This window comes from Camelina sativa, chromosome 7, assembly GCF_030686135.1.
Source record: "Camelina sativa cultivar CO46 ecotype springtype chromosome 7, ASM3068613v1".
NCBI lineage: Eukaryota > Viridiplantae > Streptophyta > Magnoliopsida > Brassicales > Brassicaceae > Camelina > Camelina sativa.
The window spans coordinates 30031757-30056656 of record NC_141886.1 but is presented as its reverse complement, the minus strand read 5'-3'; the positions used below and the strand labels follow the sequence as shown (position 1 = coordinate 30056656).

Here is a 24900-nt window from a genome sequence, read left to right as displayed (position 1 = left end):
TGGTGCTATTTTTGAGAATCTACCAATATTTAATCTTAGTTTTTTAAATAAAATTAACTTTTATTTAGTATATTGTATATATCAGATTTAACACTGAAAGAATTAATTATTTTATATGAGGGACTAACAGTGCTAATTTTATATAAAGATATGGATGGTGCTAAGTTTACAAATATCAAGTTACCCACAACAGGAGATCAACAATACATATTACATAGCATTCATGAATCATGATATATTTTAGCATAACCTGGACACAGAAAAACTGCATCAAAGGGACAAGAGAATAAGATTGATCTATCATCTGTGACAACATATGGCAGCTCCACGATGAACTGCCTGAAAAAATGACGTGATAGCAAAGTCGCTGCTTATGATTTCAGTTTGTCTCTGTGATTCTGTTGCTTTATGTTTTTCCATCCTGCCAAAATTTCCAACACTGCCCAAGTTTCCAACAGACATAATGAGTCTGAGTTTCCAACATACATAATGAGTCTTGTGTGTTCTAAGGTATCGGACTCGGACAGAAAACACAAATTTGCTGCTCACGAAACTAAAATGATGATTTACGAGTAATAAGAGCCAAAAAAACTTTGCAACGCATATTCTATAGAACACACCTCAGTTTTGTCGTTAAATCACCAATAGTCATTACAGCTGCAAGCCCCGTTTTTAAGATGGTGGAATCTCTTTGCATCTCGCATGATCACTTCTCTACCAACTACATCTGCCATAACCTTCAATGCGTTATGACAATCAACACACACACGAAGGTTTTTCAAAATAGTAATTTGTTTGCGGGGTGCGGTGCTGAGAACAGCACGAGCAAAAGCTATTCTCTCGCTATGACCAAGAAGTGCTGTTTCTTTACTCTCTTGGTCAATATCATGCAAAGCAGGTTTCGTATCAGCGACATAGCCCACCTCTATCATATGCATCTTTAAATTTCTCAATAGCTCCAACAGTTCATCATTCTCAGGAAGATTGGTATCCCCTGCCTTAAATTCATTCGTCCTATTTGTGAGTCCGGGAAGGGCATGAACTCCCGACTTTTTCTTTAGTCTCTCTTTCTCAACATCTGATGCCTTGACCGGTAGAAATCCTTCCCGAGACTGTTTATTCAACCGTGTAGGATCTAACAATTCAACAAACTCAGCACACTGGTCTCCAAGTTCTAAATTCCCATGCACTCGAGAAAGATTCATCAATGTTTCCCACACATCAACGTTTGGCTCCATCGGCATTTTCTCTACAAATTCTACAGCCTCCTCTAAAAATCCGGGTAACGCATACATCTCAACGAGGCTAACATAGTCTTCAATGGAGGGGACGATGCCGTAGTCTTTGGACATTGACTCAAAGTGCAACAGTCCCTCATCAACATCACCTAGCATACCACATGAATAGAAAACTCCTCTAAATAGTTGAGCAGTGGGTTTGTTTCCTTCTTTTTTGAAGCGGCTAAACAGATCAATAGCCTCTTCTCCTCGACCATTCTTTGCAAAACATCTTATTGTAATGTACCAAGTCTCCAAATTCCTCTCAGGCATATTCTCAAAAACACTCACAGCTTCATTCACCAACCCACAGTTGGAGTACATTTCTAACAGTACATGGTAACTACTAACATCTAAATGGCTAGCCAAAGCAATAATCTTCCCATGAACAGCCTTGCCTTCTTCTAAAGCCTCTGCTTCCCCACACACCTTTGCTAACCGTAAAAGTCTAGTCAAATCCACAACATGATTCAGACTTGCCAATGTATCTATTGTACACAAGGCCTTTTTCACCTTACCTTGGTCGCAAATTTTATCAAGTTCATTAATCGCCCAATCAGTATAATGCTTCAAATCATCCGCAGCTGAATTGTAAACTTTAGCTCTGATCTTCCCCTGAACAGAAACCTTGGCTTCTTGCAAAATACTATCTTCTTGAAAAGCGTTTTCTTCCCCAAATAGCTGAGATAACCATATAAGTTCACGTAAATCCATAACATAACCCTTAAGCTCCAATTTTTCCATAGTAGTTAAGGCCATTCTTGGATTCTCTTGTTTGCAAAAATCTTCAAATTCCCTAATCATATCAGATACGTCGCGATCAACAGTCTTACCAGAATGCCAAGACGATCCTACACTAGTACTCTGATAATCAGAGTTTGTCCCATACCAACTGCCTTGACAATGAGATTGGACCTGCGAATTATTAGACATACCAGGACTCTGCTTCCACGGCTGCTCATGATTTGAACCCAAACTCTGAGTTTCACTAACTTTCCCATAGCTCCAAGTTGGGTTCTGGCTTTGCCCATTTCCACTGCTCCCATTAAACCCTTCTCTAGGGTTCATCATATGTGACGAATCCTCTACCTGGTATTCATTAGAGTTTCCAAAATCTAACCTTTCAACAGCTGTGGAGAGATTCCTCATAACTTGATGGATCCTTTTCTCGTTGGGTAAGGAGAGAACATGATTCGTTCTGGTAAACAATGCTATCTTCTTATACATCACAAGAGAAGAGAAGTGATAATAGTTTAATCTCAGTTTGGTCGGAAGCTTGGGGTTCGGCGTGAGTTTGGTTTGACGGCGATGAACTTCAAACGAAAATCCGATAGCATCGACGCTCGAGGGTAGAGTTGTAAATTGACAGATAGCGAGTGATGGGCCTAAATGGGCTTAAAATAATTTCAGTGGACTACTTTAGCTAAGCCTTGTTAAATTCCGCCAAATTCTCCGGCGGGTTAGGTTTCTCCTCCGGCCAATTCAAATCATGTTTCGTCGTCTAATTCTCCGCCAAGCAGCAGCCGTAGCCGCGGAATCGAAGATTGCTCGTCATCAACTCCATGGATTCGATCAGCGAGTATAGCATTTTTTTTTTTTACATTGGAAACTCTTTGTATCGGTTCTGTGTGATTTACGTTTGTGGTGTTTTATGGTATTGAATCAGAGAGGATTACACAGCAGGAACAAGAAGGCAATGGAGTATGTAGCCAAAGGATGGAGTGCGATTAAGGAAGTAGACAGAGTTATCGATTACTGTGAACTCAATGATCGACGCCTTATACCTCTCCTCAGGGTATGCTTAACTCTTTTTCTAATGTATGCCTATAAGTTCCAAATGCAATCTTGTGTTGTAGGATAAGTCGTTTTGTATGAATGTAGTGTGTTACTTTGTTGGTTATATTTCTAAGTAATGTTTCGTATGATTCAGGGAGCTAAAGAGAACTTTGAACTTGCTCTGGAAGCTGATAATTTGAACACTCATGCTAGATATTGGCTTTCCAAGTTGCACTTGAAGTACCATGTTCCTGGAGCGTGTAAAGCCGTGTAAGTAAATCATTAGTCAAATATAGTTTACTCGTGTGATTTTTTTCTTTCAAAATGCAATCATGATTCATGAATGTTTGTGCATCGGACAAACTTAGATGTTTTCAAAGAGTATGGTAGGTAAATTGGCTGTTGTTTTGCGCCTATGCCTAAGTTTTGACTAAAGTAAGAACAACCAAGGTTTTGTATTGCTGAGTTTGCCATGGGGTTTCATAAACTGGGAGTTTGCTTGTAATTCTTAGAAGAACATTTTCATGTATGCAAGGCGGTTTCTGGTCATCTTATCCATATGTTATTGTCTTTGATCATCACAGTGGAGCTGCTTTGTTAGTCGAAGCTGCAGACATGGGGAATGCAGATGCTCAATATGAGCTAGGGTGTCGTTTAAGAGTCGAGGTCAGGCTTACTTACAATTCGTCGTATAATATAAATTTTTCTCGATTGCTTTGAGATTGAGAACCTCAGATGTATATACTTAAGAGCTTCATCTTTATCTTTGTCAGTTTCATTTTTGCTTCAGTGGGATCCTCTTAGCTGAGAAATTCCTGCTTCTTGAGCAGCATTGTTTCCTCAGCTTTGAAAGTTTACCTAGTTAATATTTTTCTCTGATTCATCCCTAAAGTTCCCCAACATTACATACTAGTTGTATAATTTTTCTTTCAGAATGATCATGTTCAGTCGGATCAACAGGCGTTTCACTATATAGAGAATGCTGTTGATCAGGTATGAATGAATTCTTGCTGCTCAGAGAACTGTACGAATTTATCATTCTGCAATTTCATAGGAACCTCACCTGGGGGTTGGTAACTTGCAGCTGCATCCAGGTGCCCTCTATCTTTTAGGAACAGTGTATCTGACAGGAGACTGTGTGAAGCAAGATGTGGATTCAGCTATTTGGTGTTTCCATAGGGCTTCAGAGAAGGTAATAAACTTGCGAGATTACTCTTTCTTACTTTGTATATGTAAGCAGTGTTTAAAAAGAGTGAGCTTCTGTTTTCGTTTCATTATAACCTCAGAAGTGTAATTTCTGGGCTATAGTGATCATATCTTCTACTTGTGAATATTGACGAAACAAGCATTGTCTGATGTCAAAATGTTTTATAAATCTGAAAGAGCAAGTATGCAAAGTGTTAGACATCTTCTTGTAGTTTCCTTAGTTTGACTCACATCTGTTCAGGGACATGCCGGTGCTGCTATAGCGTATGGATCTCTATTACTTAGAGGTTAGTATTCTTCTTTCAGCACAGAGTACAGACCCATCTTGCTTCTTTTACAACAGATCTTCAACAATTACACAAAGTTCATTTGTTTTGGTCACTCCTTGCTCTTTAGATCATAGGAACGCACCAATATCGTTTCGTTTATTGCTTTTGTGGGTTAACTTGCTTAAAAATATCAACTGGACAGGTGTGCAAGTACCAGAATCTCTAACCAAAGTGAATGCTGTGGGAGTTTCACCGCCCAAGAGATCAAGAAAGAACTCAGAACATCCTGAGATAAATCCATTAGAGATGGCAAAAGAGCAGTTCCAAATCGCTGCAAGAGCAAGATGCGACCTGGGGCTGAAATGGCTGGAAAGGGTGGAGCAGGAAGAGAAACTTCTTACGAGCGAACAAGATAACGAATGTGCCTATGTATGATGCATTTGCACATGTAATACTACAGTCCCGTGGTGCGAATCATCAAGCAGTGTATTGTGGTGCAAATTTTGTTGTACCCGCTTAAAAGATCTGTCTATAGAAGAAGAAAATAAAGAGAGCATTTTCTTTTTCCTTTTTCAGCTTTCAAAACCTAAAATTTAATGGTTTTGAAAGGAGTTATCAAGCGATTTCGTATAAATTTTCAAATTTGAATTTGATCCAGCATAGCAGCAATTTCGTAATTTTTAAAAGGAGTTAACAATTTTGTATCTCTTAACCTTACCTTACGAGATTCACATCTATCTCACTAACAACTACCAATCACTGTTAACTTACTAATTCATTCCATAAAATCATCCAAATCTACAGGTTCTAATAGGAAAAGGAAATAAAGTAATAAACAATAACAAAAAGTCAAAAACAGAGTTCCCGTAAGAAAAAGGAAATAATAACAAGCAAAAAGTAAATAACACTGTAAAACGTTGATATAAGTTAGGAAAAGGGAAATAAGTAAGCATGACAAGAAAGGAAATTTACCTTTGAGCGCACGAATCTCTCCTCTCTCATAGAACTTATATAAACAACATCAGCAACCACTTCTCTGTTCTCCTCTCAACATCTTCTAACGATTTCATCTCTTATTGTATCTGCTTAATAAGTTTGTTGACAATGGATACCATGGAGTCAGGAGATGTGAAAATCAATTTCATTACGAAGACGTTCAGTACTGTAACCTCATCTTCACCCTTGAACCTCAACAATCTTTGCATCAACTTCTCTAAGCGATTCAAGAAGTCTCCTATTGGCAAATCCGATAGAAGCGTCGTCCCTTGGACTGGATTTGATCCAGCGTCTCCTCTCCCCGTCTCACAAATCTGTTTGAAACTCTCTTACAACGAGTTTACTCCGATTCATCTCTTTCCGCTCATCAATTCTCCTCTCCATAACCGTCCCTTGTCCAAATATATCGCTGAGGCAATCGCTGCTCGAGCCTATCTAAGCCTTGGGCTTCTACACTCGATGCTCATGTCCGTTGAAGTTGTTATTACCCAAAAGCTGTTTTCAGTGACTCCCGCCTCTTGTCTTGCGGAACAAGAAACCCGAGAAGAAGAGAACAAGACGACATGTCCCATCTGTTTGGAGAATTTGTTAAACGATGACGACAACATTGATGACAAAGTTAGAACATTGCCACTTTGTTTGCATCGATTTCATGAAGAATGTATCAGCGAGTGGTTAATTAGGTGTAAATGTTGCCCTCTCTGCCGTAAAATTGTGCTTCAGGAGAGTCAATAGTTATTTACTATTATTATTAGTCTATGGCTCTAATCTATGCTTTGTTATGTATTGCAATTGAAACTGTTTTTGCTGAATCAATACAAAAATAAAAGCTTTAGTTCTTACTTCTTAGTAAAAGTACAATGAAAAAACTCATTATATAATTTTTTCTTGTTTTGATTGTATGCATCAATTTCATCAAAGATGTCTAGTCGAGTGGTTAAGACATCAAAATTCTTGCACACTGCCGTCGGAGTAGTCTATGCCTATGTATTAAAACTGTTTTTTTTTTTTTTTTTTTTGCCGCGAATTTTATGAAAATATTTAGATTTGTTAAAACTCCTCTTTTTAGCAACGAAAACTTCATCGTAGGCTCTTCTAGATTATGTTACCATAATTGGAACAAAACATTTCAGTTCAAGTTTAGGCAAATTACATTACCAAGATACAAAAAAGTTTGAATCTTTTACACCTTACGGATGATCATCGATAACTTGAAGATGCTGTGACGGTGTTGCTGCCGGGTCAAGCTGTCTGCAACCTCTGAGAGCACCGGGTGCTTCTTGACTTGTGAGCAAATACGAAGGTATCTTGTGAGAGAATCTTGAAATTTCATCCCTACTGATCCTTCTGGTATCTTTGGGATCCACATGGTGGTGAAACACGGCTTTGAAACCAGCAACTTTAACCAGAGGAACCACTGACACACCGTATCCCTCTGTATATCCTTCAACTACTTCAACTATATCGTACTCAACTGTTTCAAATCCTGTAAGATAGTTCCAGTCAGGGGACCATTCCCGATACAGAGCCCATACTTCGCCTTTTCGAGGATATATAAGGAATTCTCCATTTTTCCCTTTGACCAGGTTTACTTTGTGTGAGAAAATGTAAGGTGACCTGCAGATTTGGGTTTTCCCAACTCTAAACTCTCCACAACTTTTTGGTATACCAAAACCAAGCCAATTCGTTGAGCTAAGCTCACCATTTGTTACTGAAGTAAGCCAACTCACACGGACCTTGAATGGATCTACGGATATAACCTTATGTATCATGACATATGATCGAGGCATCCCTTCAAGAGAATCGTAAGAAGCCCATATCTGGTCATCCCTAAATGACTTTTCAGTTCGATCCTTCTCAAAGCTACAGAAATCTGGATCAGGGACATCAACTGTCAAGGCTCTCAGGGATTTCAAATCCTTCTCGGTAGCAGAAGTATAGTCCATGCAGCATGATTCAATGGGATTTTTGTTTACTGAAGAACCTACTTTAAAACCATTGAGATCCTCAGTTTCTCCCCTTTCCTTTGCATCAGTTTCAGTATCAGTGTCAACAACAGTGGTGCATAATTCTTGCACGTTTGTGCTGATTACTGACTTTGCTTTCTTTTTCAAAAAATTCTTCAGCTCATCCTCTGATATTTTTTTTACAGCAGGTGACTTGGGAGGAAGACAACTAGCAATGTTGGTACCAGAAACTGCACTTTCCACAACCTTTCTTCTTTTTGGAGGAACTGTCGATGAGAGACCAGCAACCCTTTTGGTGTACTCTCTACGCACAACCTCATCTTTTCGTGACCCGGTCTGTGTAGCATGAGCAGCATTTTTGGTTCCATTGAAGACACCCCACTCAAAGGAATCATATTCACCATACACCCCATTGTTGTCTCTTCCAGATACATTTTTCTTTCTTCCGTCCGTTGTGTGACGGAGAGAGTCAAACTGGTGCTCGTGAAAGGTCTTGCGAATCGAACCTGAACCTGGAGGATCTGTTTCCACAGCTATAAACGGCTTACGACAGTTGGGACACAGGAGGTTTTGATTTAGATAAACACGATGATATTCATACTGTGTTCTGCAAGTACGGCATACAGTCCAAAAGGTCCCATCAGCAGCTGTTTTCTGGGCCGAAGTAGAAGTAGTAGTAGCAGCAGCAGCAGAGGCATCACTTGCTCGTTTTATACCTCTCTTTGAACTCTTTACCTTTGTTGCGGTTGCGTTACCGCTAGCTTTAGTAACTTTCTGAAATCCATTGGTTGCAGTCCTTGACGATGAAGCTCTCCCTTTCTCATACAATCCCAGATTCCTCTTGAGGTCATAGTCAGCTCTTTTTTCCTCGTTAGAGAACACACCCCAAGCCTGCGAAAGAAACTTAAAGGCTTCCTCTGCTCCAATCGACTTGTTTCTGTCAGGATGAAGCATTACAGCCAACTTTCTGTAGCGCTTTCTCACAGTTTCTTGATTAGCCTCAGGGTTCAGACCAAGTACACCATAGTAGTCAATCTCCCCAAATATGATATTCTGAGCAGATAAATGAACATCAAACGTGGCCACCATTTGGGCAATACCATCGAGTTCAGGATACAGAAACTGAGCCTTCAAGGCAAACTTCCGAGCGCCCGAAAAATCATTTGCTAAAAACTTTTTCTTTGCAATCTCTCTAGCCCTCGTAGCGTCTTCTTTATTACAGTCCATTAAGGGTCTCCTAATTGATTCTCTCCTCGGAAACCAAAGCGACTTCTCAGTAACGCTACTGGTATAAAGGTTGAACGATAGATGGGTTGGACACACTCCTCTAGATAAACTTCAGGCAGTTGGATAGGATACAAGGGGAATTGAGGACCAACACACTACAAATCTACACATGTGATGAGTTAATTAATTACAGCAAGCGGGGAATCTATAGACAGGACGGATAGGGTAAAATAATGATGAGAGCAATCCAAAGTAAAGTCTCATCCAAAAAAAATGCAAAATGATCCAACTCAAGAGCAAAGATTCCAAACATGTCAGAACAGCACTGCTTATGATAAAAAAAGAAAAATTCAAGATAAACTGGGCAAATTGAACATTAATTCCATGGACATATTTAATCTTTGACTAACAAACATATGCTGCATTGCATAATCCATTTGAAATACAAATAAAAACCCTAATAATTAAATCGCCAGATATGTGAAACCTCAGTCTGGATATCATGACAGGAACTCAGCAGTTATGTCTTAAAAAATACACATCCTAAACCTAAGTGTATCAGCCAGGGACAAGACTCGTAATTCTGAAGCAATTATTATAAATCGCTCAAAAAAAAAAAAAAAAAAGGATAATTGAAATTCACCAGATTTCCCAAAATTATAAGTATCGAATGTTAAAAACTCCCAAGTGGGTATTATTATTAACTTCACAGTAGTAACCTAAGGATCGCTGGGAGTATCCAGAAGTAATAAATACAGAAGCTAAGGAGATTGAATTGAATCTTACATGTAGAAGACACCAGACAAGAGAACGAAACGGGTAAAGGAAGGGACTTTTTAGGTTGTTGTGACGATACAGTTTCCGGGCTTTTTTTTTTGTTTCTCGAGTAAAAATGGAATCACACAAGCAGCGAAGCGATCCCAAACCAAAAAAAAAAAGAAAAGAAAAGAAAAAAAAGATAATTTTTGGAATTGAGAAGGGAGATTAGCGATATCGGAACTAGATCATCATCTTCTACAAAAATCGGCGGCGGTTCTCTCAATTCCTGAATTGATGTTTGTCACACTGCCGTGGATTGTTTTTTTTTTTTTTTTTTAATTAGTACGAAACTTTGTTTTATATCTTGGGACTGAAAAAGTATTTTAAAAAAAAAGCACCGGTTCGATTAATTAAGAAAAGGATTAAAAATATTAAATTAAAAAGGACTAAAAAATATTAAATTAAGAAAAGGGTTTAATTTCTCTACTTGACTATATGAGAGAAATTCGTTCAAAAAAAAAACTATATAAGAAATTATTTGGAGAATGTATTCAACCTCACATTTTAAATAATTTGTATAAAATTTACAAATTATATGTTATTCAATCATAAATTTAAAAAAATCTTCTCAAATTCATCGTATTGAACTAATGATTTAAAAATATATTTTAAAATTCACTGTTATTCAAAACAGTTTGTGAATTTAGATTTTAATGATTTGTTTGAGATTCTAGAATATTTGAGAGGATTTCTTTAGTTAAAAATATAGAAATCTAAATCTCATAGTTTTAGGTGGGATTTGAAAGAATTTTACAACAAATCATACTAACTTCCCTAAAATCATCAAAATCATTTAAAGTCTTATGAAAATTCAAATCAATTAGAATATTAGATTGAATACATTCCCTTAATTTGTTTCATTTATTAGTGAAGGAAAGAATGATTTGGTATTATATATATAATAAAAGAGAAAAATGTCATTAAAATCCTAAAGTTTACTTTTGTGTTGATTTAATGCATGAACTTTTCATCCGGTGAAAAAAATCACATTCTTTTGTTGACTTCTAAATAATTCACGAACTTTTATTTACATGGCCTAATGAGGCACAATGTTAAGTGGTCAAACAAAAAAACTATACAGTGTTAATTAATCGTTAACAAGAACTTGTCAATAATAAAACAACATCGTTTATCAAACCTAAAACTCCCCAAATCTAAAGTTTCTGATTTGGGAAAAATGGGAATCAAATTTCAATTTGGGGATTTGAGGTATGATTAAACGATATCATTTTGTTATTAACAGGATCTCGTTAACGGTTAATTAACTCCGTGTGATTTCTCCGTTTGGTCACTTAACATTATGCTTCATAAAGCCAAATCAACAAGAGTTCGTGAATTGTTTAGAAGTCAACAAAAAAAATAAGGTTTTCTCCACCAAATGAAGAGGTCATGTATTAAATCAACAAAAATGTAAACTTCAGGATTTTAATAATATTTTTCCCTATAATAAACTAGGAAAGTTATACGTACGCTTGTGGGGGCAAAATTTTATTTTAAAAATAGTTTAAGTAATTTAACAAATCAAAATGTTATTTAATTATAAGACTAAAAAAGATTCCAACAAAAATGTGAATGGAAAAGAATTAACCAAAAGAGATACCATAATTTAATTTTCCATGAATGGATGTATGTCACACTGTTGTGGATTGTTTTTTTATTTATTTAACTTTATTAGTACGAAACTTTGTTTTATATCTTGGAACTGAAAAAGTATTAAACCAGATGTTAGAAGACATTGTTGCAGATATCGCCCAATTCAAAGAAAGATACATTAAGAGCGACAAGAAAAAACATATTCCTTCAAGAGATCAAAGTAAAGATGATACTTCGAAGGGGAGAAATATAACGATTCACATGGCTGCACTATTTTTCTTTTATTATGGTTTTTATCCCATTTGATTTTTTTATGATAAGGTTTTTAACGAGACATCAAATAACACGCTATATAAATCTTAAAGAAGAATGACAATGGTGAAAGTTATCTTTCTTCCAAAATCTTTTATCATACATCGCGAAGATCAGAAAAGTGAAAAAAATATTCAATGTAGATCATCTACGGTCCGTATATGAAGAAAAGTATATTTCTTTGTTTAAGACAAAAAAAATTATCGATATAAGTCAATTACAAAGTTTATGAAGAAAATAAAACTCGTCTGTTCAAGAGAAAGATTATGTTATTATAATCTTTCCGCCTTATCGGTTTTTATCATACGATTTTTTCTTGGTAAAATTTTTAACTAAGTAGTACGTCGTATGTTAATAACAATGGATAATGAAAAGAGACCGTTATAAAATAGAGGATTACTTTTGTGATTATCCATCACATACTTCCCCTCTAAGTAACTTGGTCTCCAAGTAGTATTTTACTATTATCTTTTTATCCTTAACTTTCCTATATATACGTTCATTTGCTTCGATGTAACAACAACACAAGCATAAGCAGAGAGAAGAAGAAGTAATAACTTCCTTTGCTTACCTCTCGTCTCTCACCCTTTATTGTTATAGTGTATATAGTATACATACATATACACGCATATACATATATAATATTATATATTTGTGTTATTGTATATAACAGTAATGGATTTTTTTATATAAATAAAATGTATATTTACTCTGATTGATCATATCTTAACTATACCTTTCATCCAAGAATATATCCCTAGTAATTTTTTTTTAAACAGCTGCTTTCATTGATTAATTAGGAGTGTAATCCTCATGGAGGATATTTACAAGGAAATTTGGGACATAATCAAAAGAAACAAAAAATAGATTATTTTGAAAATGTATCTTCGCTAACTTATAAGCTCCTTTATTGTTTGTTCTTCTTGTCCATTGAAACTCCACATTATCAAACTTTTGTTTCTAGTAGTTGATTTCCCTTATCCAAGTGTGCCAACGAAAGCTTTATGTAGTTCCTTGTGCTAATTGCATGACCTTAATGTTGTCTCCTTCAAAGATTGTCTTGGGGTATCCTTTTACCCAAGCTTGCTTCATGGCTATGATCACGGCTTGTAATTCAGCCTCTATAGCTGTTGTGCATACTTCGCCAATACTAGTTCCGGCATTGAGAAAAAACCCTCTCGAATCTCGAAATAGCCACCCAAATTGTGATCGTTCTTCGTTCTGCAAAAATTTACAATCTAGATTGCATTTTATGAAACCTTTTTTTGGTTTTGACCACATGGACATTGTGGAATGTTGGCCTTCTCTTGGTGTATTCTCTGTCGTAAATTCTTCAGTCCATGCATCTACCCATTCCATTGCTTCTTGTATTGCATAATGGTGATATTCCTGCCAAGTGCGTACTATTTGCTGATAAATGAATAAGTTCCTGCTTTTCCAAATCCTTCATAGTAACCATAGTGGGAATTGATAAGAGTAGAACCTATATTGTTGTAGTTATCTAGGATGGCTTTATTAAAAGTTGTTTTGAACAATAAAAATGTACAAGTTTGAGATGCCGAATTTTCAAATTAACAAAAGAATAGAAAAAAATTAATAATAATAATAACAATAATAATAACAATAATAATAATAATAACAATAATAACGATGGTTTGGTGACCCATCGATATCATATATTCCTATTAAGGACTAATGTGACGTGTCTATCTTAATAAGTTCCATCTAATTTATAGTTTTCCTTTATTGGCATCTTGTATTAAATTATCGTTTTGTTTGATTTTAAGGTAGTGGGTGGGTAACCTTATGTTATGGCACTGACCGCGACTTAGAACGGTCGACGTCTGAAATATTTAATTTCCAAGTAAAATTTATTACAGAAACAGTATGGAAACGTAAACATAAAAATGGACACTACTAGAAGTGGAAGCCAGAGGTAATGAGGTGAAGAGACAAGTGTGAGAGAGCAGTGGACATATATAGATCGTAGTCACAAGAGCTCTTTAAATTCCGCATTGTATCTACTACGGCGATTTTCTAGGGTTCTCTGTGTTACTTCTCTCTTTTGCCGCTTAATTGATTGATGGTGCAAAACGCCGGCATGGTTGCCGGATCTTACCGGAGAAATGAGTTTGTTCGGAACAGAGACGATTCTGATGACGGGGTTGATTTCTTCTTCGTTCTCTCTTTTTTTTTTTTGCTTTAGGGTTTTAATTCAGATATCTCTGTTTCTTTGGTTGGTTTTTGAACCACAATTGACTAGTGGAAGCTCAAAGTTGTGAACTTTTTTTTTTCCTGGATAGACTTTACTCACTCTGATTTGCTCGATCGTTGATTCTAAAATTCTAAACCTTTACTTACTAACACTTTGTAATCTAGCTTAACCATGTTTCGTTAGTTCACAGATTGCGACCGTGACTAATTATTATCTTAAAGTTTCTGTAGATAACGTCTGCTTTGAGACAAAAATATCTATTAACTTTAATTGAAAGTTACCAAAATTTTGATATATCTAATAACTTGGAGATGGTTCTTGTGACATGATTTGGTTAAGATGCATAAATAATTTTGTTTCTGTTTTTCCTCCTTTCTAACATCGTTTTGTGCTCAAAGTGCAGCTGAAACCCCTGAAAAATCTGAATGGGCTGATTTGTCAGATCTGTGGTGATGATGTCGGACTCACTGAAACTGGCAATGTCTTTGTCTCTTGTAATGAATGTGGCTTCCCTTTGTGTCGATCTTGTTATGAGTATGAGAGGGAAGATGGAACTCAGTGCTGCCCGCAATGCAAGTCTAGATTGATCAGACGGCACAATGGTCAGTACTCAGTAGTATGCTTTGCTATTGTCTTCTGGCTGTCGTCTCTTTGAATTTTTAGTTCTTTGTTTATCAATTTCTGACACATTTTATTGGTATAGGGAGTCCTGGAGTTGAAAGAGATGGAAAAGAGGATGATGCTGATGATATCGAGAATGAGTTTGGTTATACCCAGGAAAACAACAAGGCAAGACTCCCAGATCGCGCTGGAGAGTTCTCTTCATCATCTCGACTTGAATCTCAACAAGTTTCTCTTCTTACTCATGGCCATCCCGTAGGGACTTGTCTTCTGACGTTGATATAATTAATGTTTCACAGCATCGATTTTTTTTACTGACATTTTCTATACTTAGGCTTCTGGAGAGATTCCTACTCTGTCTCCTTGTATTGACCCACAGATACCTGGTATGTATCAACTTTTTGCTTCTTGTGTTTGGTCCTCAACACTCAACAGATTTTATATTTTGTGTTTTCACATGTTTAATACAAATATGGCAGTGCCTGTAAGAATCCTGGACCCATCAAAAGACTTGAACTCTTATGGACTTGGGAATGTTGACTGGAAAGAAAGGATCGAAGGTTGGAAGATGAAGCAGGAGAAGAATATGTTACAGATGACTGGTAAGTACAATGAAGGGAAGGGAGGAGAACTTGAAGGGACACGGTCAAATGGTGAAGAACTCCAAATGTAAGTTTATAACTGCTGGATACAAGAACTTTGTTGGTTTAGTTTCAATCTGCATGAACTGTTTGTATCTGTTAATTGATGGATCTTTTACATACAGGGTTGATGATGTTCGGCTTCCTATGAGCCGTGTGGTTCATTTCCCATCCTCTCGCATGACACCTTATCGTATAGTGATAGTTCTCCGGCTCATCATTTTAGGAGTCTTCTTGCATTATCGTACGACTCATCCGGTGAAAGATGCATATCCCCTGTGGTTGACCTCAGTTATTTGTGAGATCTGGTTTGCCTTTTCTTGGCTTCTTGATCAGTTTCCAAAATGGTATCCCATTAACAGGGAGACTTTTCTTGACAGGCTTACTTTAAGGTTGGTCTTTATATGTTTATTATTGGTTGTTATTATCTGCAATGTCTGATTATGTATCAGTGCATTTGAGAATAAGAACTTCTATAGTGTTTTGTTTTTTGGCATTTGAATTTTTACTTCGTCTTTTTTTTTTTTAATTGTAGATACGATCGAGATGGTGAACCATCACAGCTAGCTCCTGTGGATGTGTTTGTTAGTACGGTGGACCCAATGAAAGAGCCTCCTCTTGTAACAGCAAACACGGTTCTCTCAATTCTTGCTGTGGACTACCCAGTGGATAAAGTTGCGTGTTATGTTTCAGTTGATGGTTCAGCTATGCTTACTTTTGAAGCCCTTTCTGAAACGGCCGAGTTTGCAAAGAAATGGGTACCTTTTTGCAAGAAATTCAACATTGAACCTACAGCTCCTGAATTCTATTTTTCCCAGAAGATAGATTACTTGAAGGACAAAATCCAACCTTCTTTTGTCAAAGAGAGACGTGCAATGAAGGTCACTTGGACTACTATAATTTCATAAAACTCGTTTTATCCATTGAACATATTTACAAGACTAAAGAGTAGATGTCATGTTTTTTTTTTTTATGTCATGCTGGCAGAGAGAGTATGAGGAGTTTAAAGTGAGGATCAATATCCTCGTCGCTAAAGCACAGAAGATGCCTGAAGATGGCTGGACAATGCAGGATGGAACGCCCTGGCCTGGTAACAACCCTAGAGACCATCCTGGAATGATTCACGTACACTAGTACAATGCCTTCCTTTATTCAACTTCTCGTTGATGGACTATTGTAGAATGTTTTCTTGATGCTAAGGATTTGATTTCAATTCAGGTTTTCTTAGGCCATAGCGGAGGTCTGGATACTGAAGGAAATGAGCTACCTAGGCTCATCTATGTGTCCCGTGAAAAGCGTCCTGGATTTCAGCACCACAAGAAGGCTGGAGCTATGAATGCCCTGGTTCGTTTTATCCATTACAATATGCTGATATGACTACATCTCTAGCTAGGGAATGCCTTTAGTCCATTACTTTTACTTTCTCCTAATCGAGCTTTTCATACATTCGGCAGATCCGTGTCTCTGCTGTTCTTACTAATGGGGCATATCTTTTGAACGTGGATTGTGATCATTACTTCAACAACAGCAAGGCTGTTAAGGAAGCCATGTGTTTCTTGATGGACCCTGCAATCGGAAAGAAGTGCTGCTATGTGCAGTTTCCACAACGTTTCGACGGCATTGACTTGAATGATCGATACGCCAACAGAAATATTCTTCTTTGACGTATGTTAGCTCTTCAATTCCAATCATTGTTTTTTTTTTTTCTTTTTCTTCTCGATTATTTCTTGTCCACTTGAGCTGACTCAAAATTTGTCTTATGTTGTGCAGATTAACTTAAAGGGGTTGGATGGTATCCAGGGTCCTGTGTATGTGGGTACTGGTTGTTGTTTCAACAGGCAGGCCCTGTACGGGTATGATCCTGTGCTAACAGAGGAAGATCTTGAACCTAATATTATTGTAAAAAGCTGTTTCGGCTCAAGGAAGAAAGGAAAGAGTAGCAAGAAATATCACTATGAACAAAATAGAAGCATCAAGAGAAGTGACTTTAGTACTCCACTTTTCAATATGGAAGACATTGACGAGGGTGTTGAAGGTCTGTCTGTGTCCCACGACTTCTACGTGAAAACATATTGCGCATGCTAAGGCAATTCATCACAAAACATTCTTGTTCTTGCAGGCTATGATGATGAGATATCTCTAGTCTCCCAAAAAAGTCTAGAGAAGCGTTTTGGTCAGTCGCCGGTATTTATTGCGGCCACCTTCATGGAAAAAGGAGGTCTTCCACCAACAACCAACCCAACAACTCTTCTGAAGGAGGCGATTCATGTCATAAGTTGTGGTTATGAGGCCAAGACTGCATGGGGAAAGAGGTCAGAGGTTATAGAAGACCGTCCAAACAACAAAGCCAGTATTTTGTTCTCTGTCCTGATATAACTTGGTTCATCTTTTGGGTTTCAGATAGGGTGGATCTACGGTTCTGTGACAGAAGATATTCTCACTGGGTTCAAGATGCATGCGAGGGGTTGGATATCAATCTACTGCGTGCCTCCACGCCCTGCGTTCAAGGGATCTGCACCCATCAATCTCTCTGATCGTTTGAACCAAGTTCTTCGATGGGCTTTGGGATCTATCGAGATTCTGCTGAGCAGACATTGCCCTACATGGTACGGCTATAATGGAAGGTTGAAACTCTTGGAAAGACTTGCTTATGTCAATACCATAGTCTATCCAATTACATCCATCCCGCTCCTTGCCTATTGTATGCTTCCAGCTTTTTGCCTCATCACCAACAAGTTCATCATACCTGAGGTAAGACCTGGTGTTCATCCATTTACTGCAATTCACTTTCCGAAATTGCATTGTTTTTTCATCACTACAGTTTGTTCTTAATTTGCAGATAAGCAACTCTGCAACCTGGTGTTTCATACTTCTTTTTATATCCATCTATGTATCAGCAGTCTTGGAGCTCAGATGGAGTGGTGTGGCCCTTGAAGACTGGTGGAGGAACGAGCAGTTTTGGGTAATTGGTGGAACTTCGGCTCATCTTTTCGCAGTGTTCCAAGGGCTACTCAAAGTGTTTGCAGGGATAGACACAAACTTCACGGTCACATCAAAAGCATCTGATGAAGATGGAGACTTTGCAGAGCTATACGTCTTCAAATGGACATCTCTTCTCATCCCACCAACCACTATCTTACTTGTCAACCTTGTCGGTATTGTGGCTGGTGTCTCTTATGCCATAAACAGCGGGTACCAATCATGGGGACCGCTCATGGGAAAGCTCTTTTTTGCTTTTTGGGTTGTTGCTCATCTTTACCCTTTCTTGAAGGGTCTTTTGGGAAGACAGAACCGAACTCCGACCATTGTCATTGTCTGGTCTGCGCTTCTTGCATCCGTCTTCTCATTACTTTGGGTCCGAATCAACCCCTTCATTTCCACTACTGGAGTTGGGAGCAACAATTTCATAGGTGAGTGACCTGCCCAGTGTCATGCTTTTCCCTTATCTATAAATGAGTATGTGTGAGTATAGTAAATCTATTGGTCTTGTGGGAAGTTACTATGTCAATGATATGATTACCTGTATTAATGCGTTTTTCTATGTCTTTAATCTTCTTCTTTTTCTAAAAGGTCCTGGTTGGTTACGGGTGTAAATACTGTAATTCAAACTCAACTGAGCCAACGAAAAGAATTAAAACAAAACTATGTCAGATCCATAACACAATACAGGAACCAAAACAAAACAAAAAAAATAATGAATCTTTTGGATGTTTAGTTCCAATTGAATCAATAATGTGCCCGCCCAAAATTTTAAAACTCAAATCTCCTCAACTGTGAATCTCAATTGGCACGACGCCATTCTCAGATGCTTGCAGAATCATCAACCAGGACCAAATTCGGTTCACCAGAGCCATCGTGTTAGTCTGATCAAACCCAAAAGTACTCATGTGAGTTGTAACAATAGAGCTCAGGCTTCTTCGTTGTTGTTCTCAACCAGTATCTTCTTGCACGCCTCATAACACATGAAGGAGATTCCAGCTGCAGGAACCAACTTCAAGCAACTCGGTCCAAGCCCTCTGTACCAACCTCCAATACCTTCTTGCTCGAGTATGCGTATCAAAGCATGCAACATGTTCTTGTAAACCACCCTCCCACCAACTGCTCCCACCTGCATATGCTTCCGAGCAACCTCCAAGGGGAAAGTTGCGGTACTTGATAATGCACCAGCTAAAGAACCAATCAAAAGAGTCTCAATGTTCCCAATGCTTTCTTGCTTCACCAGTTTACGGTATGCTTTTCTTAAGGAGTCATAGGCGAAGTAGTTTGTTGCTGCATATGGAACCACTCCTATAAGACTCGGGGCAAGACCCCTGTAAAGTTCTGTCGGGCCTTCCTCCCTTATTATTTTGACAAACGCATCCATTATTCCCTTGTATACACCTCTCTACAAAATTGTTTTGAAGACACATTAGTGGCCAATGTCAAAAACTCTATCCGCCCTTACAATATACCATCTGTTCTAAAACCCTAAAATACCTTCCACAGCGAGAGTTTGATTACATTTTGCCAAATTATCTCTCACGTTGACTGCAAATTACCTATTCTCAATACCATTTTTTTCGAAAAAATAAACTTTGGAAACTTTATGGAGCATACCTGAATTGTAAGGCGGGTCTTGACTAATTCGAGTGGATATGTCAAGAGTGTCTGGCTAACCCCAGCACAGGCACCAGCAAGTAATGAAGCTGGGATGGGTATTTTCGAGTCTTCTCCGAGCTTTGGAGTCAACTTCTTGTTAACAGTCTCGAATACAAAAAGCTGAACAGAGTTGAAAGAGAAGTTAAAAGTTCGAACAAATGGTTACCATACATCATCGGGTCATTAGTATTTACAAAAAAAACTGTTGAAACTAAACTAATCTCAAATACTGCTTATCCAAATTCTGACTTGTGAGCTTGAGCTCCTTATTAAGGATACAACACAAACTGTCAAGCCGAACCAATTCACAAATTATCTAAAGTTCCACAGCTATTCAACAATCAAATCATTGGTACCTCAACGGCACGAGCGGGTGCGACACGAATCACATTGACCAAATTGCCACGGAACAGACCTTTCCATCCTTCTTGCTTCATGATATCACGAAAGACTTCGGTGGTAGAGTCGCCACCACTTCCCACCATTAGATGAGTCCTAATGGTTTCCAAAGGAGCCACAGCAGTTCTCGAAATGGCTCCGGCCACAGCTCCACTCAACAGCCGCCGCAACGAAGGATTAGAGACCTTAAGCTTCAGGTTCAACCCTCCTTTCTTCTTCTTCTTCTTCATCATCTTACGCTTCTCACCAATGACTTCTTCTTCCTCCTCCTCATCTTCTTTAAAAGGCAAGTACTTTGTGCACAAATCATTAAGCTGGGCAGCGAAGCTACTGTTGTTGTTGTTGTTGCCTCTGTTTGGAGGATCCGGAGACGAAATAGATCCGGACCCGAGTCCTGAACCGAATCCAGCTCCTAGTTGATTAACACTCGCGAACAATCCACCAACAGGACGGTAGTTTGGGTTCTGTAGACTGCTGCTCCAATCAGATCCCAAATCGGATACGGAGAAAAACCCATTCCTCGTATCGTCGAACAACTGGATTCCAGTCTTGCCCATATGAACTACAGTTTCTCTCCGTATGAAGCTTAATAATGGTAAATGACACAGTCTTCGTTCCCAGAGGCTGATTCACGACATCCACATCTTCGTGAAGGATAAGAAAGTGAAAATTTGGGGCGAAAAGAGTACGAGAGTGTTTAGGGTTGAGACGAAATTGTTGTTGTTGTCACTTTCGTCGAGACCCTTGTTAGGGTTTTACTACAGCTGCTGGTTGCAGCCGATGTTTTCTTTTTTTTTTGGCCTTTTGAATGGGTGAGTGGTTGGGGGCGGAGGCTGCTAGGCGGCGGTTTAGGTATTTATATTTTTAATTTCTATGATTTATTATTCGTTTTAGGTACTTTCTTTTTTTTTTTATTCAGCTTTATCCATATTTTATTTTATTTTATTAGCGAAGATGGAAAAATTCGTCAAAATTGGTCAAACAGTGCCAGTATATATAAATATGTTACACATAGTGATGTCAACAAAAAGAAATTTCCAAATATCTATCAAAATTCCGATGGACTCGTTGGTAGGTGCATGCATATAACAGTCACGTGCGTTTATCATAACCTTAGATCATAAGATTCATAACTACTGTAATCTTAGCATGAAAAATTATTTTTTCTTGGTCCAAGGCAAGTGAATCTACTTGACAGATTAGTCTACTTGTAAGTTTTGATTTCCTTGGGTGGGGGGGGGGTACAACTCGACAGATTAGTCTAAACATAAGAAAACTAAAAGAGTTACTCCCAGAGTACAGACGTTTTGTGATGGAACGTCAAAAGTAAAAGAACATTTTTTTATTCATGAATCGCCTTAGTATATATAATAAACCATTTGTTTATTATTGATTTACTTCTGTTGATAGAAATAAGGATGCAAGAAACGAACTCCTTCGAGATACAATGGAGTCTGCATCTCAATCAACCGCGACGCCTGCACCGTTTAACATAATTTACCAAATACTCTAAACCACTTTTTTCAGATGAAAAAAGACTATTAGAAAGTGAGAAACGACTTACTGCTCGAGCAAACGCAAACATTTCCTCTTCGCCAGAAAGCATTGATACGATCGAAGAAGGCGATCCAGCTGCACTTATACTACCTTCTGCAAGCACATCTCGCCTTAATCTTGAATCTTCGGTCTCTGTCTCAAACTGGAAGCTGCATGTTTCCAATAAATTTATGGGATTGGCATATAAACCAAACTGATTAAGCCAGAACCAAATAAAAATGATCAACCAACCAAATCCAAACCAAAAACCAAATCGAATTAAAACCAAAACTTTCAATAAAGCTGGTAAAACCAAATAACCTGAACAGAATCAAACAGTAAACCAAATTGCCCACTCGTCAATTGTGTGTTCTTACCTTTCCAGGTCAAAAAGCGTTCCCTCTGCAGTTCCTTGAAACAACTCATCGATAGGTGTCTCCGCGGATGAGACAAGACAACAATGGTGGTTGTATAGCTCATCAACAAGAGTTATAAACCTACGTGCCTGAAAACATCAAAAGCCCCTTAGAGGAAGGAATCCACAGACCTCAAAAGCCAAAATCAAGTATACCTTGTCGCGTATTTCCATGCTCATTGCTGGAATATCAGAGATAAAGATTGTATGATAGTTTTTGGCCACTGCGATATAATCTGCTGCACCTACAGGTCGACCACATAGATACTCGAATGTGAATCTTGCCACTCCATTACAGCTTGCAGGAACCTCCACTGTTCTGATGGATACACCACATGATACTCGAATGTGAAAAACAAACCCATTGTGATTTAATTTGATCCATAACAAAAAAGAAAAACTACTACTCTTATTAGTACCTTCCAAACATCACTGGGAGAGTCGCAGAAGTTATTTCTCCACCGGACTCTTCAGTGACCTGACACCACATTTTCTCAAACTCTTCCAGAACAGCATTATTCAAAGGCCATAAGTAGTGAGCCTATAAATGAACATTTATAATTTTGTCACACAGAAGCGAAGAACTCAGCAATAAACAAAGTAAGGCGAATGTGATTCCCACGTTTTCAACTGAATTCTTGGCTGCAACTCGGCGGTAATCTACTTCACTTCCAATTGAGATTATCTCACAATGTTTCTCCAATTTAGAAATAAACTTATCAAATATCTCCTTCTGCATTCCGTCCTGTACCAACAACATCAGCGAGAGAATTAGTGACTTGGCGCAAAACACTGTGTTATCAAGATACATGTCTTCCATGAAATCAGTTAAAGAGAAGAATGAAAAGAAACCTGATTCAAATCCCGTGGTGCTCTGTTACTGGTGGCCACAAGAACAGTTCCAGTAGTCAACAATCTGCTCATAATTCCAGATAAGGCCACAATAGCAAATACATCAACTGTCTGTAACAGAAGATGGAAGAAAAGTCCAAGTTATGGGAAGAATGAACACTACAGTATTTGCAGTTTCAGTTGATGCCAAAAGATAGCAAGTACAGTCTCAACTAAGTTAGACACTGAATTGGCTTTATGACTTGAGAGTAACAAGTAATTAGCGAGCCAAGTTTTAAACACTTGCTTAATTTCTCATAGTCAAAAATCTATTCTTAGAAGAATGAATAAGGATATTGTAGTTTCTTTAATAGTTTCATGTATTCATTCAAAAGACCTGAATCTCATCGAAGCAGAGGATGCTGGCTCCTTTTTTACTCGATTGCTGATCAACGAGAAACTTATCAGCCACAGCTGGAAGAATGTGCTTCATTTGGAGTTGCTGCTTATAAAATTCTTCTCCAGCTAGCCATTCCTTAACTTTTTCATCCACAGGAAGATTCATAATCCATTTCGAAATGCTATATTGCGATGCCTTTTCGGCACCATTCTCCTTCCAATACTTGTGCATTTGTTCATTTATCTTCAGCATAGCCTACAGAAAAAATGAAATGGAAAAATATCAAAGTTTATAGTAAGTCACTTAGCCAGAAACCTCTCTAAAGGCTCACACACTTCATGAAAGTGAAACCGTTGCCTATGTCTGATAATCCCATCAGTAGCGCCATAAAACATATCCATCAGCATAGTCTTGCCTACATGAAAACACCAAACATAGTCTCAACTAGTTATACGGTAAATTAAAGACTTATATAAAGGAAACAGTAATATCATAATGTAGCATCCAGTAACATACCACATCCTACATTTCCATAGATATATAATCCTTTCGGAGCTGGTGGTACTGAGGGACGAGAACCGACAATTGAGTCCAGTTTCCTCTCTCGGTTGAGGTATGATACCCATTTACCAACTCCAGGTTCTACATTCATCTGTCTTCTCCTAAAACACTCCCCCAGAAAGACACAAAAACCATATTTGAAAAAGAAGAAACAAACAAAAGAAGATGCCATTGATCAAAAACCTCACCCTAACACCCATCTTCCCAAAAGCTTTTGTCCATGCTTATTCATAGAAGCCCACATTCCATCTTCTTCCTTCTTCTCAGCTTCTTCCACCATTAGCTTTCGCCGCTCTTCCTCTCTCTTCTTCTCCCACTCTGCTAATCTCACCTGAATAATTAAAAAAAACCAAATTTGTACACATAAAACGCAAACGAATTGAATTAAATTCCCACAAATCCTAACAAAAGAGCTTGAGCATAAATTTTTTTACATGATAATCTTCCATTTCCTTCTCAAAATGTTCCAATCTTCCAAACAAATTTTCGAATGCTGAAACGACCTTCTCTTGGTACGGATCATGTTGTAGCCTCCCTTGCTCCACTAACTTACTGTAACTCGTCAGTGGGCCTGATAAAGGAGCGAAAACATTATATCTCAATTGCATAATTCTCAACCGAATTGGAAGATTCAATTAAGTGTACCTGATGGTTTGGGAGGATCAGAGGTGGTATAAGAACGAGCAACGAAGTGTAAGCCATTAGAGAGTTGTCTTCTGGAGGAGAACCCTAGACGTAGGACATTTGAGATCTGAGAAACATTAGGCATACTTTGCTTCAGACTCCGATTTGTGGTTTCTTCTTAAGCTTCCGATCACGGTTAAGCTACTACTGTTTCCGAAGGATTAGAACGGTATTAATAGGTCGGTATCGACGTGGCGACTCATATGAGAGCCACGTAGTGCAATATGGACCGTTTGTTGGATTGCTGATTTGGCTTATTAATGTCCGTATAGATTTCTTTTCTGAGTTGGGTTATAAATGTCAAAACTCAAAACTAGGATATGCCAATCTGCCAAACTCGATGTGGTCCGGTCTGGTCCGTGAACTAGTATACCAGTTGAGCTAGTATAAGATCCCACTTGAAATCAAATAGAACTGCTTCGCAAAGTTTTGAAATCTATCGGATATGAAACCAACTAAAATAACATAACACGAAACATTAGTTATAGATATGTGGAAAATGTATATTCCTATCACG

General features: G+C 38.0%; 5 protein-coding genes and 2 pseudogenes across 10 annotated transcripts; 3 read left to right on the top strand and 4 right to left on the bottom strand.

Moving 5' to 3' along the window:
- Positions 1-109: 109 nt before the first annotated feature.
- Positions 110-2603, bottom strand: LOC104703085 (pentatricopeptide repeat-containing protein At2g25580 pseudogene; annotated as a pseudogene). Its single transcript, XR_015562522.1, has 2 exons — positions 621-2603; positions 110-439 (listed from the first exon to the last, which is right to left on the bottom strand). The product of XR_015562522.1 is annotated as a pentatricopeptide repeat-containing protein At2g25580 pseudogene (transcript).
- Positions 2604-2721: 118 nt separating this feature from the next.
- LOC104703083 (uncharacterized) lies at positions 2722-5170 on the top strand. Of its 2 annotated transcripts, none has more exons than XR_015562523.1 (8): positions 2722-2856; positions 2944-3072; positions 3208-3323; positions 3638-3790; positions 3987-4046; positions 4138-4245; positions 4501-4546; positions 4731-5170. XR_015562523.1 is itself a non-coding variant. In XM_087459699.1 (8 exons), exons 1-8 carry the CDS (start codon positions 2767-2769, stop codon positions 4961-4963), a joined length of 864 nt encoding a protein of 287 aa, XP_087315825.1. In that variant the 5' UTR covers positions 2722-2766; the 3' UTR covers positions 4964-5170. The 2 variants fall into 2 exon arrangements, 1 of the variants encoding a protein (XP_087315825.1); XM_087459699.1 differs by having other exon boundaries at positions 3638-3719.
- A 462-nt stretch (positions 5171-5632) lies between these two features.
- LOC147941862 (uncharacterized) lies at positions 5633-6259 on the top strand. Its single transcript, XM_087458665.1, has one exon. It carries the CDS (start codon positions 5633-5635, stop codon positions 6257-6259), a length of 627 nt encoding a protein of 208 aa, XP_087314791.1.
- Positions 6260-6586: 327 nt separating this feature from the next.
- LOC104703082 (uncharacterized) lies at positions 6587-9859 on the bottom strand. Its single transcript, XM_087460233.1, has 2 exons — positions 9505-9859; positions 6587-8881 (listed from the first exon to the last, which is right to left on the bottom strand). The coding sequence occupies exon 2, from the start codon at positions 8716-8718 to the stop codon at positions 6715-6717; it is 2004 nt and encodes a 667-aa protein (XP_087316359.1). The 5' UTR covers positions 8719-8881; positions 9505-9859; the 3' UTR covers positions 6587-6714.
- A 3373-nt stretch (positions 9860-13232) lies between these two features.
- LOC104703080 (putative cellulose synthase A catalytic subunit 10 [UDP-forming]) lies at positions 13233-18488 on the top strand (annotated as a pseudogene). Its single transcript, XR_015562546.1, has 14 exons — positions 13233-13606; positions 14061-14259; positions 14361-14533; positions 14613-14664; positions 14758-14947; positions 15045-15311; positions 15455-15800; positions 15907-16044; positions 16138-16263; positions 16374-16584; positions 16690-16954; positions 17039-17238; positions 17320-17670; positions 17759-18488. The product of XR_015562546.1 is annotated as a putative cellulose synthase A catalytic subunit 10 [UDP-forming] (transcript).
- A 45-nt stretch (positions 18489-18533) lies between these two features.
- Positions 18534-20852, bottom strand: LOC104703081 (adenine nucleotide transporter BT1, chloroplastic/mitochondrial). Its single transcript, XM_087459717.1, has 3 exons — positions 19914-20852; positions 19516-19677; positions 18534-19303 (listed from the first exon to the last, which is right to left on the bottom strand). The coding sequence occupies exons 1-3, from the start codon at positions 20511-20513 to the stop codon at positions 18827-18829; spliced, it is 1239 nt and encodes a 412-aa protein (XP_087315843.1). The 5' UTR covers positions 20514-20852; the 3' UTR covers positions 18534-18826.
- Positions 20853-21281: 429 nt separating this feature from the next.
- On the bottom strand, positions 21282-24814 carry LOC104703079 (uncharacterized protein C115.02c). 3 transcript variants are annotated; one of them, XR_015562547.1, is made up of 13 exons: positions 24345-24814; positions 24134-24270; positions 23888-24030; positions 23655-23800; positions 23474-23553; positions 23136-23393; positions 22760-22870; positions 22530-22652; positions 22327-22448; positions 22064-22226; positions 21870-21997; positions 21521-21706; positions 21282-21434 (listed from the first exon to the last, which is right to left on the bottom strand). XR_015562547.1 is itself a non-coding variant. In XM_010419018.3 (13 exons), the coding sequence occupies exons 1-13, from the start codon at positions 24466-24468 to the stop codon at positions 21351-21353; spliced, it is 1761 nt and encodes a 586-aa protein (XP_010417320.1). In that variant the 5' UTR covers positions 24469-24814; the 3' UTR covers positions 21282-21350. The 3 variants fall into 3 exon arrangements, 1 of the variants encoding a protein (XP_010417320.1); XR_015562548.1 differs by having other exon boundaries at positions 21521-21662; positions 22760-22823; XM_010419018.3 differs by having other exon boundaries at positions 21521-21662.
- Between the last annotated feature and the right edge of the window lie 86 nt (positions 24815-24900).